General features: G+C 38.6%; 2 protein-coding genes across 10 annotated transcripts in view; both read left to right on the top strand.

Annotated features, from left to right (window-relative positions):
• Window positions 1-1,132: 1,132 nt before the first annotated feature.
• On the top strand, window positions 1,133-2,367 carry LOC124216795 (putative glutathione-specific gamma-glutamylcyclotransferase 2). Its single transcript, XM_046621763.2, has 2 exons — window positions 1,133-1,524; window positions 1,603-2,367. The coding sequence occupies exons 1-2, from the start codon at window positions 1,390-1,392 to the stop codon at window positions 2,152-2,154; spliced, it is 687 nt and encodes a 228-aa protein (XP_046477719.1). The 5' UTR covers window positions 1,133-1,389; the 3' UTR covers window positions 2,155-2,367.
• A 699-nt stretch (window positions 2,368-3,066) lies between these two features.
• Window positions 3,067-18,910, top strand: part of LOC124216790 (HEAT repeat-containing protein 5B) — a 75,746-nt gene continuing 59,902 nt past the window's right edge. For 4 of the 9 annotated variants that reach the window (XM_046621741.2, XM_046621742.2, XM_069135239.1 and 1 more), the window contains exon 1: window positions 3,067-3,302. Coding sequence is in view for 5 of the 9 variants with exons in the window: in XM_046621737.2 (XP_046477693.1) it covers window positions 11,631-11,671 (41 nt within the window). In the remaining 4 variants the exon portion in view is untranslated. Of the gene's footprint in view, window positions 3,303-11,295; window positions 11,672-18,910 lie in introns of those variants that run through there. The other 5 variants (XM_046621737.2, XM_046621735.2, XM_046621739.2 and 2 more) reach the window with 4 other exon arrangements.

The raw sequence follows: 18,910 nt of genomic DNA, 5'->3' as shown, positions 1-18,910 counted from the left end.
AGAATAATCTAGTAGCCTATAGCCTTTACTACAGCCAAGATGCATTCCTTGTGTTTAAGGTCATTAGCGATCGAGATAATTCCCCTTCTTCTTACCAATTCAAATGTGCCAGTGTTGAAAATTATTCCCACCAATACAGGCAACGTTGTCTAGTATGTTTTTTTTTTTTTTTTATTTCATTTTCTCGTCGATTCCATTCAGTGAGAACTGAAATATTTAAAACGCGATTATTATACGGATATTATACACAAAAATAAATAAATCGTACATCCGGGCACCGGGACACGTTTGTCATTAATCATCATTAAATCGGTATATAGAATATGTATCATAAACATTAGTAAACTTTTGTGCTATCATTATCGCGTCGTTTTATCTGTAAAGCTGATATTTTACAATGGTAATAGGCCAAAATACCGGATCCTTTTGATGAGATTGTAATAAAGATTTCTACATTTCTTACCGCATATAAACACATGGTCATTCGTTTCGACATAATCAAATCAATTTTCAATGTTCGATCTGTTTCGTTACACATCGAAATTACGTGACCGTAAATTTATACGAGCGTCGGAAAAATTCACATCGACGCTTGATCATTTTTCACAAAAGAATTCTTTTATGTTAATGTAATGTTCTAAAGAGAAAATATATAATAGATACATGCTAGTTAATGCGTTAAAAATTTTTCTCCGTTTATACTCATGTGCATCGCTTTATTCCTCATTTCCCGCAACTTTGCATTGCAACACTGACCCCGATAATATTCGTCTAAGAATTTTACCTCAAATTATAAAATCATCATCTGCATTAAAAAATTACCAGCCAAAATGTGATCGAAATTTTTTTTTTTTTTAAATTTTACACGAATAATTAAAATTTGGAATCAGTTTTTACATAGTTGCAATAAGAGGGAAAGTTTTTTAAAGTAGTGAATTTATAGTCATGTTTTACTTTCATTGAGGTGAAGAAATCCTGGTGTTTTACCAAAACTTATATGCCAAAGAATTGTGCGTTTTTATTTGAAGGAATGCAAGCTCGACGAAGACATACAGCGCCATCTCCATTATTAAAAGCTCAGCATGGAGTTACGACGAGAATAATAAGCACTCGACAGTATAGCCGATACGGCAGAATATTGCAGAAAGAGTTAAAGTTTGGTACATAAAGTCACGCCTGGAAAGTGGGAAGCTGTCGGAAGCGTCGTCTGCATCCTAACCTCGTCACGTCAAGATGTCACTGTGTTTTATTCGACATAAAGTATCGCATCAGCCCCCGATATACCCGACAATATTACGATAGAACAGAGAAATTCGCATGACAGGGTGAAATTTTGGCCGGCAAATTTTTGTCAATAGTTTATACAAAAATACCCTTGGTCAATCGAACATGTGGGTGTTTGGTTATGGTTCGTTAATTTGGAAGGCGGATTTTCCCTACGAGAGAAAATTGGTCGGACACATCAAAGGCTATGTGAGAAGATTTTATCAGAAAAGCACGGACCACCGAGGCACATCGATCAGGGTGGGTGCAAACAACATTTCAACTCATCTGTCGCTTCCCGATTGATTCATACTTATGTCTACTTTCTGCACCCTTTAGCCAGGACGAGTTGTCACCCTTCTGTCATCAACGAATCCGCAGGACGAGGTTTGGGGTCTTGCGTACAAAATCGCCAACGAAAACATCGACCATGTCGTAAATCACCTGGATTTCAGGGAGAAAGGAGGATATGAGAGAAAAACTGTTCTCTTCTACCCTGCTAGCCCTCCCCGAACCATTGATCCGTCCTCCTTGAATACCAGCTTCTCCTCTAGCAGTAGTTTGACCAAAAATCCAAAAATCCCAGTGTCGCCTACTCCCTCGGAGGAGACGCCGTTTCAACTCACTATTTACATCGGAGGCGAGGACAACCCGAATTTCGCTGGAGCTGAGGACATGGACACAATAGCTAAACATATTTTGGTCGCTCATGGTCCAAGTGGAGCTAATGTAGAATATTTGTACAAATTAGCCAATGCAATGAGAACCGTCGCTCCGGGAGTCAATGACCAACATTTGTTTAGTCTTGAAGCTCGAGTTAGAAAGTTAGAGGAAGAGAAAGAAGCTGAAGTGTTATCGACATATCAAGAGTCCTGCAACTGTAGAGATTGAAATGAGAAAATTTGTTCGGGTAAAGCATATCTTTGGACAATTTGACAAAATGTAGCAACAATTTCAATACTATTACATGTAAACTTCATATTGAAGCTCGTATGTATCATTGAGATTTCTAGTTTCATACTTGTTGTATCTTTGAAATGATCTGTAATTTCTTCTACTGTTTCTGTTTGCATATACCCTTACAGATAAATCGATAAAAATTTATGTCTCAAAGACGATAAGAAGTGTGTTATTTCCATCATGTGTAGTGATGTAAATTATTCAAAATTCAAATTCATCACTTGAGAACGAAATTCAAATTAATGTAAATTCATTAGTTTCATTGCAGTAGATTCTCACGTATCTTTGCCATCGGCGTTGAAATCTACGTAACACAAAAAAATGACTATACCGATTGTCGGTCTCACATGGACAATTTACCGTCTCGTAAAGTTGTGTTTGCTCGGATATAATAAGTGGATTAAAATGTGTACACACCTTGACATGTCGAGCGGCATACAGAGACAAAGCATGACAGCAACCCGAATACCAACTATATGTACGAGATTCGAGCTCTCTGTAGTTCATTTCGAATATAGACAGCACAGCGATGGGTCACTTCGCGTACGACAAAACGTCGCGTAATATGTATTATTCGGAGTATTTCGTACATCTGTGGTGCAGTGCTGCTGCAGTATACCATCGTTGGCTAAAAAAATCACGGAAGCTTACCTAGCGATACTGTTGCGTATCCGAATTCTTTATTTATCCGCTCTCAGTGTTCACCACTTTCTCGGTAGCTTATATTAATCTGACTCGGCCGGTAAAGACGGTGTCACACCTCCCGTCGTACCGAACATGGTGCGGGAAGCATCGTGAACACTCGTATCGTGAAGCTCAGTGCGGGAACTCATTACGTCTGCGAGTGCTGCGACCTGTGGCAGCCCATGAAACTAAATTTTCGAGTGCGGTGTTCGGTAATCGGTGACTAGTGTGAGTGCAACCCACTGTTTACTGGACAGAATGTCAGCGGTGATGAATTTGTTTGGTTTATTTAAAGTGGATTGGATAAAATCTTGAATGACTGGGAAGCTCGTCATTGCCGATATCGCTAAAGTGTATTGAAGTTCGACCGCTGCTTTGCATATCATTGACTGCAGGTGAGTCTCTGCTATTTCATAGCTCTTGATATTTATGGAGCGAGGAAGAACCAGTTTCGCGATGCTATATATGGTCATATCCTGGATTAAAATTGGAGGGACTCCGTGATGTTCAAGCTATTAATCGTAAGCTTTTTTACACTCGTGCTATGTTCCGCCTGTCTGCAGTTCGTTCAACGCTGTTTCTAGGTTATTTCACCAACCTAACCTTACTTTTTCTATGATCTCTCATTTCGGTTTTATTCACAATTACTCAAATGCAATTAACGGTTGCCTTTGCAAGCAAAGAACAAATCCACGATTTAAGTTATCTTTCTCGTTAAACGATTATTCAGAGTTTATGGTTAATGACTGTCATACATCAAAGTATTCTCCAAGTGCGCGATTATCTCTAAAGTTGCAGTGAATCAATGGTGTCAATCTATATTCTACTAGAATAAACACAGGAGTGTGTTTCGAAAGAAGTACTATAAATGTGTTTTATTAGTTTATTCTGAAGTTTATAGTCCTTTACTATCAAGGTTTGACAAAATTGCTGCAGCTTTTTGTCAATTTTTAATGTCGTCTAATACCAAACTGGCAACATTATTCGCCTTTTAAATGTACATGAGATAACGACTTTCATGAATTGACTGCTCTGTTCAACAAAACCACCTGTACTTCCAAGATGTGGTAAGCCACAAGCTGGATAAACATATCATCATTCCGTAGAGATAAAGCGGAGTGTCGGTTCCGCACTTCCACATATGTTACTTTCTGAAATTGCATGCAAATTTGCATCATAGTGCTTCACTCACATATTGGTGAATTCATGGATTGTTTGGTTTTTTATTGTACGTTATAATGGATTAACTCTAATTGGAACTCAGACATACCTTCCGAATTACAAAGTGAAGATGTTTATTATTTAACAGGATTGTAATATTCAATTGTTCAATTCATGTAGCATCAGGTATAGATGTCAGAGAATATTTTTCTCTTAACAAATAATTGAAATTATTTAAACAAGTTTTTATACTTTGATCGAATTCCTATATACACAAGATGTAAGCAAGTAATTGACAGCGCATTGCAATATTAAAAAAATTATAAATTTCAAAACAAACAATAATTCGCCGCCCTTCGAGTTAGAGTTTTCTCTGAATTTGTTGAAATGGGAGAAAAAACGCCTCTCATTCTGCAAACAGGCAACACAGAGTGTACTACTTTTTGAAAACAAACGTAATAAGTCAATGCTTTGCAGTTGCTGTTATCTTAATCAATAAAAATTGGCAGTTTCCTGTTATGATAAAAACAACAACAAAGACAGTATATTTGTTATCTATACTATGTATAGCATTGAAAATGCGTGCGTCAACTCAATTAGTGAGTTAGAAATAAGTCCAGTTGAGTTGAAAATAGCAATGCGTTGTGGGTTGCCTATTTGCGAGTCAACAGGCGTTTTTTTCGATGCTGTTTGCTAATTTGAGAATGTACAGGCGTGTAGGTCAAAATCGTCCCAGGTCTATGAAAGTTATACGAATTGTTCTCAATTTTATCTTGAACGTCTTTGTAAAGTTTGGAAGCGATTGTCGAACTATACCAGAGTTATTTTACTCCAAATTTTTTGTGATTTTACATCGATTCTTATGGGAAACTGTCAGGCTCAATATAAAATCATGAAAAATTTTAAGTAAAATAACTCCGGTATGGTTCAGTCAATTTCTTTCAAATTTTACACTGGTGTTTAAAATAAAAGTGAGAACAATTTGAATAACTTTCATTGACCCGGCAGGGTTTTGACCCACACGCCTGTATATTTAAAAAAAAGAGTTTAAGGAATGTAGGCCCCGGCTAGCCTTGACCGTATGAACTGTCTAATTGTTGCAATGCGTTCAATCATGTTTAAAGTGAATTCTCAACCGTTGAATGCAGCTATGAACTAGAAACATTGAGTTACTTCAAATATTGACGTTTTCAGGGACGCCGAAAATTCATTAGTATTTAAACAACATTCTTAAATTTTCATCCTCTCTTGAACTTTCATTCCGTGCAGTGGCTACATTTTGTGTGGTATTAAATATTTTACACGTTCTTCCGAAACTTCAGCTTCATACTTGACATCGACATATTGCCTTCGTCAGAATATCTAGTTAGATCAGTTATTCTAGGCTGTAGGGCGCAGATAGTTCATCTTCAACTACGCGCCGGAATGCACTTATCGATTTACCTTTCGTGTGCATTCATAAACATTTATACATGTTCTCTCATAGGTACAATTTTTATAAAACCCTCGTCGATGTTAAAAAGTAGAAGTTTCTGTTCAATTTATGGCTTTTGCATCCAGATAGGAAACAGTTGCATTTTATATGTTCGATTCGTGTAGGTTACAGGTTTTAAATGCAGGAAACATTGCAACTTTGTTACATCGAGTTTTGATTGAATAAAATCGCGATCAAATTTTCCTCAACATATCGTTTTATCTTCTGTGTAATAATGTTATCTAGTATACATTGGACTTAGGCTCGTGCAGAAACGCCGCTTTTCAATTGTAGCTATTCAGCCGTTGACACAAAAAAGTATAAGACTCTTAGTCGCACTAAGCAGTTTCTCGTATTTGATGCGTTTCAATGTTTGTGGATTATCATGCCAATTTCATAATTCACATCCTTCAGGCACGTCTTACTGTTTTCAGCGGATATTCGACGTATAAACGACGCGCTCTAATTTAAATTAACTCGTAAATACTGACCTGCCATACCTGTAAAATATGAAGTCCGTCTTGGGTGGAATATGGGTGGTGGAGGACTCGTGACGCAGAAGACTGGCTCAATTGTTTTTAATAATCAGTGGTCGTTTTCTCCTGAATAAATAATTCTCGATTCTTATTCCGTTCAAAATATTCGAGGAATGAGCGAACTTATTGTTATTTCGTTTCCTAGAAAATATTTCAGCATGTTCGCGAAGATCGAATCCTCTTAAGCGCGTAAATTCATTTGTAACCTTGAGATTATCGATATAAAAATATTTAGCTGTTAATAATAAAATAGTAGCAACGTAATTGAGAGAGTGATATTCAAGGCCTCGCCAGTCCCAAACTTCGATAACGTCCACAGTAAATTCTTCGTATAGTAGAATTTCGGGAGTTGCTGGGGCTTAATCGCTTCTTCGCTAAATCAATCGTGTAACTCGCTAACGCCACCTTTTAATTTAGCGCTACACGGAAAACTTTCCCAACACCTATCGTGCCTTTCGTGAAATATAAGTGTTATATATTGTCGAGTTTACTTTACATTTTACGGTGTGCTGTAAAGACTAAGTTGTCATCCCTCACAGGTGAGCCCTAAGGTGTCGTTCTCGCGCCAACTTTTGATCATATCTCACACGATTGATTTGTATCGCGTTTCTAGAATTAAAAAGAAACAAAACAAATGCATTACGATAGTCAATTTCGCGGTTATTTTAATAGCCAAGTGTCATGCCGGTATTTATTATACCTACCAGACAAAAATAATAAAATTCCGTAACGTGTGTAAATATTTGACTTCCTGATTACATATCTACAAGATGTTAAGATTTAGTGCATATTTTAATTTACTTCTTCGGCAAATTATATACAGACAGCAGAAAAAATATCATGCGAACGAAATGATAATTGATGTACCGTTAAATTGAGCATTAATAACGTCTTTTTACAGGTATAATTACCCAACGTGTAAATTAGCACCTTGCGGTGCCTGGTGTGAAAAGTCGAGCCGTGTGATACGTCTTCATATTTTATTACTCGTTTTCTTGGACTTCTTGATTTACGTCTAACTTTGAGAGTCGACGAATTTCTCATGTCTTTTTTTTTGAGACCACAGTTATGAATTATTATCCATTTACAATCGGTTGCAAGTGGCTCGGTCCAAAGTGTAGTCATTGAATTTAATTATAACGAATGTATTCGAACGGTGTATGTGGCAGTAGAAATTCAGAGACCGAAGGAAAATACCCCGTCTGCAATATCGTCCTCCCTCGAACAATATGTTATATACTATATGGCATTATATATAGTATCGAAAGTAAAGCAAGGTATAAAAAATAAAATAAAATAACAGAACGAAAAAATCTTTTCCGTTACATCTGGCGCCGTTGGTCCTAGGGGGACAATGTTCTAGCCAATCGGGTCTAGCAGTCGATTGAACTCGATTGTGTTGACCGGTCAAAATTACTTCGCGTTTTTTACCACCCGCTTCTTTTCTCTTTTCTCGCTGTAATCTCGTTCTGTACGATATTTTTCTTTTTTCCACAACTCTATAACGAGTTTACTTCTCTCATTTGCGGTTTCGTCACCACGTACAACTGATCTTGCAAATTGCTGCTATCCTCGCTCTGTTTTCTTTTGCCAAATTATTCTCAGTTGCGACGTCTCACATCGCAATTCCAAACGGAACCGTATCACATCGGTCTTACAAATCGGACAGAGAAAAAATCGACGCGACATTTTATATAGTCGTGAAGTTACGACCCGGATCGCTGTATATACTACGATATGTTACACTTTTACGTATCCGTCCCTCATTCCCCGATCGGCTCATATTTTTGGCAAAACGGAATGCCGGCAGGGCGATTGAAAGTAAGCGTGTATCTATCCTTTTTCGCCTTGCGAAACGCCGACGGGGCTCTTTTTTTTCGTCCTCGCTCTCTGTCCCTTGACTTGAAATTTCCGTCACGTTTCACCCACATGGATTCATGATTTTGTTGTTTTGTTTTTCTGTTTTATTCTTTTCCTTTGACGGAACTTGCAGAATTTGTGGCATCAAAAGCACGCGAACCGCGGTTTCAGGTACTCAAATTCATTATACGAACTTGAAGTTGGGTGATTTTTTTTCGCATGTATGTTCATGCCATAATTCCCTGTTTTCAAGCAACAGTAAATATTAGTCAACTTATAACTAATTATAGAACCACGAATGGCTCGGGATTCCGTTATAGATTTATAAATTGAGGGCACTGGTTACAAGCACAATTCTAAAGTTGAAAACGGTCCTATGTATAACCATCGTATAGCAGAGGAGCCATGGATCGATCCCGCATCCAAATCTGCTGACATTTTGTCCCGTCGTCGTCGAGTCCTGTAGTAGACGAATCTTCATGAATTATACATTTTCTTCGACCCATCGCGAACATTTATTGTATCGTCGGTGTGCACAATATTTTTTGGAACAATCAGAATCCGGGGAAACTGTACGCTTGTAAGTTGTACTCGCGCGTGCAAACTTTAAGTTCGTATCTTGAATCGGATGACCAAAAAATGTGCAGACTGTCAAAACTTATTGCAAGCTCCTCGATATTGTGTCCAACTGAGATGCGTGTTGTCGACTTTATCGTGACCCAGGCCATGGGACGTAACTATTATATCAACGAGTCAATTATAAATCCAGGCAACCCGGAAAATGAAAAGTTTACCAGGCACGGTACAAGGAGTGAACGCAATGTGCAACGGACTGTTCTGAAAGACGGAACGCAAAGATGCCTGCGTAACTCGAGTACTCGCATTCAAAGTTCGGGGTTGCCTTGATGGGATATGTCGGAAGAATGAGACTACGTACGTACACTACCGAAATGTGGTGAATGCGCGAAAAATCTGTCCCGCGCGCAGAGGGCGCCACCGGCAATCGAAGCGATAAAATTAAAAATCGGAGCACTCGGCGCGAGGGAGCATTCCGAAATTATCACTCAGCGCGACAGGTCGCTAAGCGGGACTCGTAGCATCCGATACACCCAGTAACAACGCGTTAACGACGGATTTGTTAGAATTTACACGTATAAGATTATTTGAAAATTAAAAATTAGGCTAAATCAATATTAAAAATCTTTTATCAACTATGAGTAGTAGAGTGAAAATTTTAATTTATTTATAAAGATAACCACACATGAGCCGTCATTATGTTTAAAACTCATTCATTCATCCATTCCACAATTCATTCATTCCAGGTTTATATGGTTAAAAACAGTGTATATGGTTAAAACTGGTGGATATGCTTGAAATTATAAATTATTGTCAATAACGATTTTTCGTCGAGGCACTATATTTTCTGATGTCACTTTTAATGTTCTTCGTTTTATATCGTCTCTCTTTTTAAATTTGGGCTTGGGTTTGGAGTGTTTAATTTTTAATTTAATAGGTATGTCCTCGTAGTTTAGATTTCCTTTATTATTTTTAAATGGTCGATTTTGGATCGATTACGAGTTCTTTTCATCCGCACCTCCTTCCTCCTGGAGAGACGTAGACCAAGCCTCTTAATTTCAAATTTGTGACCAGGTTCCCCACTCCCTGGGTCTAACCTAATCCACTCGTGCCGTGTTCATTGCGCGGTTATATTTGAATCATTACACACGTATATTCGATATCGATATTGAATAGATTGACACTCGTAGCAAGCAAAAGCTAAACGATCATAATAATAGTAATATAAAAATACTGATCATTGATCGAAGTAGCTTGATTGAGATGGAAACGTAATCGTGATTCACTCATCCTCAGTTCAGCAGGTTCAATGAGTTCGTAGGTCATACGGTAGGTCCGATAAGAGACGTTGATGCAATTAGATAAACACTATCGATCACGCTGTTAATCCAGATAAATCACCCAACGAATCAGGAGGGATCCGATATTTCAACTTGTTGAACTGTCGCGAGTGAGGGCTTTTTATCTTTGTGGTGTAATCTTCGCCTCAACGCAAGGGTGTCGGTGCTATGCAGAACGGATCTCTCCGCTGAGAACTAGATCAACAACAAGAAAGATTCGATGGAATGAATAGATTATTGACATGTTCGCTACACTGATGTCAATGGTAGAAAACGCGACTTGCTTTTTTTGAAATAACAATCGCAAAACGACCACATATTCAATTGCTGACAACAAATTCAGCGGAATCTGCGGAACGTCCCTTCGCCAGGTTCCCTTTATCAGCCTGAGAGGATCCGTTCCCGCTGCTTTGTCAGGAGGATCATCCAGCCGCCAGAAAATTCCCGGTACCTGCGTCCGAGTCCCGCAGATGGATCATTGCCTTGGCCTGAAAGAAGTATGGAAAGAAGATTGGTTGTCTACGATTCGTGGTAACTATAAGGTATCTGAAAAAACGCGAATCGTCTTTCTGCCTCTGATGTCAGTGTTGCGAGCTTTTCGATAATATTATCATTTGTGCACATGTATCTTCGTGCGATGTTTCTCTTTTACTAACGAACCGTTTTCATCCACCTGCTACTGAAGATGAAGTGCACCACCATTCTGCTCTTTCAACAATTTGTTTAATCCTGAAATTGAATTCTCGACGACAGCTCTGCGACGCTTGTTAGTTTTGACAGTTCGCGTTGAAATGGACTCGACCGAATTGGCGAGCTTGCAGTTAATAACGGACAGAGTAAAAACTGTTGACGCAAATTCGTTCCCAGTTGATAAAATGAATTTAAATAACATTCTCAGCGCACGAGCACCTGTCGGTACGTGTAGTACGTTTAGTTCAAGTACGAACAATAATTGAAGTTGAATTAAGTACCGCGTGTATTATACCTGTGTCATATTTACCTACTCCGTATTACATCCGGACAATTGAAAAATTAGCAAATTGGTCAGTCCCGCGTTGCTTCCCTGCGAGAGAAAACCGTGCTCAACCTAAAACGTTGCGTTCTATTGTATCGTGGCGTGTCGTCGAGCGATCGAAGTGAGGCAATATCGGCTCAAAGCTGCACCGGGGGAAGAAAATGGGGAACGTGGAACGTAGGAAAGTACAAAAGTTCGTATTATAGTGGATTGAGAACCGGGGTGAATCACCGTCTGAAATACGAGGAGATGCTGAACCTATAACAGGCATCGGTCGTCGTCCGTCCGTCCGGACATGCGCAAGCGTCGCGACGGCTGGCATGCTGCGTCGACGTCTAACGTACGTCAGTGTTGACTGTTTTCCCTGATCTGACATCCGCAGTCCGCGTGGTTCCTCTCATCGCGCCGCGTTCTCCGAGACATTCTGTGATTCTGTGCCTGGAGATTGGCGTTAAAGGTTTTTTTTTTTCTTGCCAAGTGGCGGGGCTTTCGAAATACACGCGGTTTACTGACCCAGACGACGTCGGCCGGTGCGGACCAATCAGCTCTCGGCATCACGAATACTCGTTAATTTCACCGCGTTAAACGAGCTGACCCTCCGTACTGTACTTGTGCCCCCCCCCATTTTCCCCCCTTTTCATTAATCGACTTGCGTGTCTGATCGACGTTCTCGACTTCCTGTTTTCATTTTCAACGTGATATGCGGCCTCCTTCGGGATACACGTTGATTTGTTAGAAGATAGAGAAAAAATAACGCAGCAATGAACGCATCTCTGAGCCTAAGTCTTCAAAGATTCCGGAGGTGAGAGTTCTTCCGAATATTTTGATGTTATAGATATGCACATAGTAACTGCTGGTTTTAATTTCTCATTATTATTTTCGGCTTGGTCAGTCGTTCAGGATTTTTCGATTACGAATTCAGAGAATGTGCAAAAAACTTGGTTGAAATATTTCATTCCACATATCTGCTGTGTTTTAAACATTTAACTTATACAGTTCGCGGGAGCTTGGCTGAAATTGAAATCCGAGCGTATAATACATTAATTTATGTTTAAATTTTGTAAATAAAAATGTAATGGAATTATTGATGAAATCAATCTCTTAATAGTGTTTACACATTCAAATTTATTCTCACATTTTGGTTAAACCCATATTTTTTCATGATTGCGTGCAAATTATTGCCGCCTCACGAATCGCACGCCACATTTTTGTTGCTTATTATACCTTAAAGTCGAATTCGTATACCGCTATATTATAACTAGTTAAAAAAATCACGTAATTCGTACTTAATATCGTCGTGGCGTGTCTCCTCATCTCTTACTCGCGGCTAATACGCTCGTCTCTCCATCGTGGTAAACAGACATTAAAATCTGTGCAGCCCGAGAAAGAACGGCTTGAGATTCATACGCTCAAGATTCGCACGCGAATGAGATAATTGGCGAAAATTTTATAGAAGCGATGTAGCCGTTCGGTTAGAGCTCAACACGTGCAATCGGAACCGGCAAACGTATCACAAAGAGGGGTGACATCTGGCCGTAATGAGATATGATTCATCCATTTATATCGATTCACTGGTCCAATGTTGTCGCGGTGGATCGGCTTGAGTGATTGCCTTGCATCTCTTCTACCACTAGAGCGAATTGCAGGCTGACTTGAATTTTGCACGCTACATGATGCACTTTCATCTGCGGAAGCATAAATTGTCAAATAGATCACGACTAAGGAAGGGCTGGAGATGTAAGACAATAGTTACGCGGTTCATACGCCGAGGCTTTTAAGAAAATTTCACTCGAACCGACCCCTCATAATCCCTCGTACGTCTGGAGACGCCATTTCGGCTGTTTGATTCACGCCATTCGTCTACGTTTCACCCCCTGAAATAACGATCTGGGGTTTCAGACTCGATGTTCACCCTTAGACGGAATAATTGTTCGGCGTTTAGATATTTCGTGACATTTTATGCGCCGTTATAACACGGATAGGTTATCGAGTTGTTGAAGGTCGAGGAAATTTGTTGCTCTTTCGAACGTATTAATTTGGCGCGAATTAATTTACACGAAACCGTGTATAGTTATGCGGTGTTTTCGCGTTAATTGGCCGCGGCACAACGTTCGCATTCCGTCGTTCATCCGCGCCTTTTTGAATGCGCATATTTACAGAGAGAATTATTACTGCCCGGGGTTAATTTGTTACGCTTAAATACGACGAAGAAATTTCTCAAACTTCGTGCGTCGAATTCCTAATTTGTTATGTACGTTATCATCGAATAAACCATTCATCCGGTACTCATAAAATATGAATTATGTAACATTGGATTAGACTGTATCGCGCGGTTTATATGGTAATTGCGGTGTATATTGATTTTAATTTGATGCCTAAAACATAATGATTACAGTCATCTTGATTAGGGCTTAGCGTTATTAAAACTCGAATTCTTGCTATGCAAATACGATGGATACCGAGATTTATTGAATCTTTTAATTGGTTAGGCTCAAAAACATACGCCTGACCATAATTAAAATATGTTTATTCGATAAAATTCCAATACATCGGTCGGAGTTATAATCCCACAACGGCTCTCGCTCCAACCTTATCCAACCTTTCATATTCCCATAGTTTTCTTTTTCACCAGTCGCATTAAAAGAGTCTCAAACTGTACACGTAAACCGTTCAACTCGGGACCAGTCCGACAATTTCGCGCATAGTGCTAGAAATACATTATTATACCCAAGGTTGCTCCGACGATTATCTGAAAGCTGGAACAATCATTTCTTCAGTTTGCCATCGTTAACCTAGGTGTACGAAATTGGATTTAAATTATGTATGTTTGCCAATTTAAAGGAGAAAAATTGTATCATGATCGCTTGCAGAAGTAATTTCGCGCCATAAAAGGTGGTTCAGGTTCAGCCTTTCCGACAAGTTATCCAATGAATCATGATTTTCCCATTATTTTCATACGAAACTATGTGCAAATTAATTCTTATTCTTCTTATGTCTGATTTTCTCTCGATTCGTGGAATGACCAGTTGTCATGATCATTCTGAAAGCAAGCTGCAAAAACGAGTGAGGTCACGCTCTAGTTAATGTACCATCCTAGTCCATGCGTGTATAGCTCGGTACGAGATATGTTACGCATTAAACTCCGAGTGTCAGGCCAGAACGACGTTCGCGGGCTTCTGTGACTATCCTTCACTCCATTCAGAAGTGAGTCATAAAACAGTTATATAAGCTGACGAATAAGGCTCATCCGTTTCCTCTATCGAGCTTAAACCCACGTGAAACTCGCTGCAGCCGTTTTTAAACTTGCTGTTTAATTTCATTTGCTCGAAATATTAAACTTCAATCCTTGTCAATTATTTTCAACCCTGACGCCGCACGACCTGGTGCACCACCCGGGTCGCTGGAAACCCCGCTTCATTCAAATAACTTAAAAAAATTCTGCGATACTCGTTAACTGTTATATTTCAGAGAAAATTAGTTGTTTTTAGCAAAGTGATACTTTGAATATGAAGAAACAAAAATTCATAAAATAACAAAATATTGGAAAATGGATCATAAGGTATTTATTTGAGTAAGTGAAGTTATAATGATATTTCAATATTAATTTTGGATTACATAAGATTATTTTGGGTGTGTTTTATATGGAATTTACGACGAAGATGACACGGGGTCATTTTTATTCCGGTGTGCAGCGTAAGGGTTAAATCAGAATACACATTGCATCACCCTGTTAATTGACTGCGACAGATTGCATAACATTGTAATTTCAAAAGAGCAGATTAATAGCGGCGTGCGTCGATCCGTGAATTGAAACCTTATAAAATTACCAACCATGACGTGTCATTGGCCGCGATTTTCTCATATAATCTCATCAACTTCGCCGGGTTTTCGGCTTCTGATCTTTCTTTGAAATGCACAATTTGCCTCTAAAAATACTGGCACGATGATACTGAACGTGAGAATTCTTTCACAGAGGTTTCTTCACCCTTTAATCATTGCGATGACGTATAGACGACTAACGAACTCTGCCAAGAATAAATATGCCTCTCGGTTGAGTTCAGAAAGTCGTCGAAGAATACAGAATACGTGTCTGTTGATACAGAGTATGCGTGTAATATAACTGGACTGAACCGAACGGACGAAGAACTAAAGTTGACGTGTCGACGTGTTGTGTTTGGAGAGTTAGATACGTCTCTTATACTTTTCTGCTGCTGTAACTACTTATCAGCTTGAATGCCAGCCTATCTTATTTTTATCACCTACATTCTACGGGCGGCATCCGAGCCACAAATATTTTCTGTCACTTCAAATCGTTCAATTAATTTGTCACTCTGTAGTTACTCGTTGTTTCTTTTATTTTTTTGCGCAAAATCGTGGCTCACACTTACGTGTAATCGTCGTTTGTTTCGCTTCTGTGTGGAATCGGAGATTCCCGGTGTTCTTGTATTCAAAAGTCTTCACTTGTCAGATTTAAATCTGCGGTAATTGAAGTACGGGATGGTAAAAGAATAAATATATAAATAAAACAACGTACCCTTATTTTTTATGAGGATGAAGTTAGTAACGTTACTGATACGATGCGTATTTAAAAAAAAAATCGTTACTACGCACGTTTAGGAATATATAAAATTTAGTAAACCGTGATAAACGAAACATACTTCTATTTTAAAAAGCCGATTCCTTGAGAGTTGTTCTGAAATTGCGCAATAATGACTTTTTCCTTAATGTTTCGTTATGTTAACACTACTCTAACTTCAGGCTCATTTTTTGCTGCCGTTCAAAAAAAATTTCGGTCCACTAATCGATCATTCATGCATCGCTTTAGATGACAGATACGTTTTATGATTATATTCGCTTGGACGTGTCCGGTCGGTATGTGTTTCAGCTAATGAAATACGCGTTATATTCAACTATTGACTGTCGTACACGCATGGACAATGAATGTCGTTGCGCTTAACCGTTGATCATTAACTCATTACGAGATCACTTATAATTGCCTCCCGTGAAACTTCATTTGAACTCTCAATAATTTACATTCCGCTAGCAGTTATTTTTTCTCTTCAGTTTTTGCAATCCGTAATAATTGTCCGTAAAACTTCTAGTCAGCCAATCGAAAACCTGCACTGCGTCGAAGGCCATATGTAATAATTCCTTCAACGTTTCTTCTAAACTTCCACGCGCGTGCAGAGAATTGATCACTTTTCAATTATCTTATTCGCGTTGTTACCTTATTCTCAATTTGCCGATGCATTTATTAAATAATAATAAACATAATAACAATAATAAAAGGTAAAACATTCTTCTACAACATATTCTAAACTTGATTTTGTTCTACCCTATAATTATATTATCATCCTATTGAAATCTCCGTCAGCTGATTTACTCGACTTGATTATTTATTACAAATCTAGAGAATATTTCATATCACGAATGCGAATATCTTGTACTGTTTTAGAGAATTAATTCTGCTCTGGTGTTTTTTTTATTTATTTTTTTTTCCAGTTAAACACTCTCCGAAGGATGAAAAAGTTTTTTCATCCAGTTTCCAAGCCCAATGTAATTGGCAGTGGCGTAGAATATATATGTATGTATATGTGTAGGTATATTCCGTGTAGGAAATGTCCGCGCGATTTACTTAATCGGCTTTGGTGAATTGATCGCGGTCAAAGCACTGCGGAATTCAAGGGGTTCTGAAATCAAATACGAAAATGAATTCCAAGTCAGTTGGAATTTAGCAATATCAATTTAATTTGTGTATACAAATAAATATTGTAAATTGTACTCCTTAGATCCGAAGCTGAAATAGAATTTAATCATTTTCTGTGAGCAGCGATCCCAAAACACGATGATCACATTGCACACATGGATATTATGTTGAGAACTGATTTAATTAGCAGCTTTTACGTAATGTAAGCAATATCCTCTCGCGTCTTGAGTTTCGTGGTTATATATGTAAATGCGTTGGTCATCTTGTTAATGTAGTTTATACTCTCGTTGCGAAGGAGTAACAACTCGCAAGTTTGAAACCCCGTAAGTGCAGGCGTTTTTCACCGGCGGCGGTTTGTAATTACATAGCTTGTGTATACCTAACCTTAACCCGCGTAGCAGGTGTGTAAAACCGCAAAATATGAAGAAAAAAACGCAATGAATTAGAAAAGCAAGTACGGGACGATGTGCGTGCGCGATGCTGATACAAGAGCGGATAATTCACTTGTGCTCGTTTCGTTTATATATTTTCTATTTTTTATTTGTCGCTCATTTTTTCGTCGGCACCTCGTTTCCTACTTTCGCTGATTCTCCGACACAAAACTGGAAAAACCGTCAGAACTTGTGTACCTTTGGTGAGAGTTTCACACTTGTTGGTATACGGCTCTGTATTTTAAGCATCGGAGAAGTCATCCATCTCCCACTCGACGTTACGTGCGCCAGATGCTACACGTGAGTTTCATCGAAGGGGGAAAAAACACTTTATCTGAAAATCTGTACATACTTACGATTTTACCCCCGTATCCATATAAGATTTACAATTCCATTGTATCGACGTTGGTATTGTAGATGCATCGCGAAACTTGCAAGCATCGGGAAGTTATAACGTTGCTTTGAGATAAGCCGAGGGAGGGAACTTTGGTGAAACTTCGTGTTCTTCTTTTCTTCGTCTGTTTTTCTAAATAACGGTTGAAACCCAACCAAATATTCAATTCGATCAAAGTTATGAAGCAGTTTTTCTTCTCGCACGATAATATAGATGAAAACCACCAAAGTCTCGTGAAAATGACGACGGCTTTGTTAGACTAGCTAAGGAAATTCAATTCCGTGGTCAAATTCTATTACAGAATAACAAGATCCTAAAAAAACATTATTACTTGTCAAGTACCTGGTTAAATGAAACCATTTTCATCCTACATCTGCCCCTATTTATTTGGGATCACGATGAATTAATAAAGCGGATCTCTATCTTGTTTCATTCAACTGTTATTTTGATCGATAATCAGTATTTGGTAATTGACAGTATCACCATTCCGTTGCTTTTTTAGCATCGTACGAATCAATCCAATTTCAAAATCGTACTTCCGTCGTATGTTAATCTAACTTCAGATCGCGACAGTGACGTGAGTTTTGATATTTTTCACCTGGACTGTAAGGTCAGGATTAACCAACAAAATTAAGTTATTCAGTCAGTGAACATATGAACGTACTTTTTTAAATTTGAATCGGTGAAAATTCTCTGATTCCCAGTTATACGTATACCACTGGAAATAACCAGTGCATGTACACTGACGATTCAGTGATTTTTCACTGATTTCCAGTGAACTGCTTTTCTTCATTGGTATGCTTATAGCTGATGATCAAAATTTAGGGAGTAGATCGTGTTTCTTGAAATTATCGTTGTATGTACGGAGTTTGTATTATAGAAGCGAATTGTTCGTTACAAATTGATTTCAGAGTTTCGGGTTCAGTGCAGAAATTCAAGCGAGTTGCAAATATTTTAGGAAAATAAACAATCCGGAGAATTCCTTGAGAACTCCGCGCTGCTCTGAGATTGCTAACAAGTTGATGCGATAATTAATAATTGTACTTTGGCCGTTCCATCTTCTTTTATTGTTAATCAGCGTCTTCTATCTCGTATACCATAAACTTGAAACTGCAGAGTATTTTTCTTCAACAGATTGCGCGCTGTGTTATTATTTTAATTAACCACTTCTGTCCATCTCTGTACAGGTATATACAAAGCGTTGGCTTTGCTATATCACGCAGTTCTGAATCGTTCTTCTCGTCTTTCTTTAAATGAGCGTGTCGCTATTGCGATGCAAGAATCAGCTCTGTGTCAGGTAAAAGGGATTAAAAGTTTCTTGCTTTTTCCGTATGCGTGGGATGAAACCTTTGCTTTTGCTTTTGTTCTGAAGGCGAAAACGATGAGAACTAACTGCAGAGATAAAAAAAACAAGAGAGTAGGGGCGGGGAGAGGGCAGGGGACGGAGAAAAAGATATTGGAACCCACGAAGAACTGAGAAGCCTGAGGCCGTCGAGAAAAGGGGATTCG

The sequence above is a fragment of the Neodiprion pinetum genome, chromosome 4, assembly GCF_021155775.2.
Source record: "Neodiprion pinetum isolate iyNeoPine1 chromosome 4, iyNeoPine1.2, whole genome shotgun sequence".
NCBI lineage: Eukaryota > Metazoa > Arthropoda > Insecta > Hymenoptera > Diprionidae > Neodiprion > Neodiprion pinetum.
The sequence above is the reverse complement of the archived record's forward strand: the minus strand, read 5'-3'. Positions and strand labels throughout refer to the sequence as shown.

Excerpts from the sequence above, each read along its gene's own strand:
- LOC124216795 (XM_046621763.2), top strand. The coding sequence starts at position 1,390 with ATGTGGGTGTTTGGTTATGGTTCGTTAATTTGGAAGGCGGATTTTCCC. Across the intron at positions 1,525-1,602 it reads ACCGAGGCACATCGATCAGG|CCAGGACGAGTTGTCACCCT; the intron begins GTGGGTGCAAAC and ends TGCACCCTTTAG.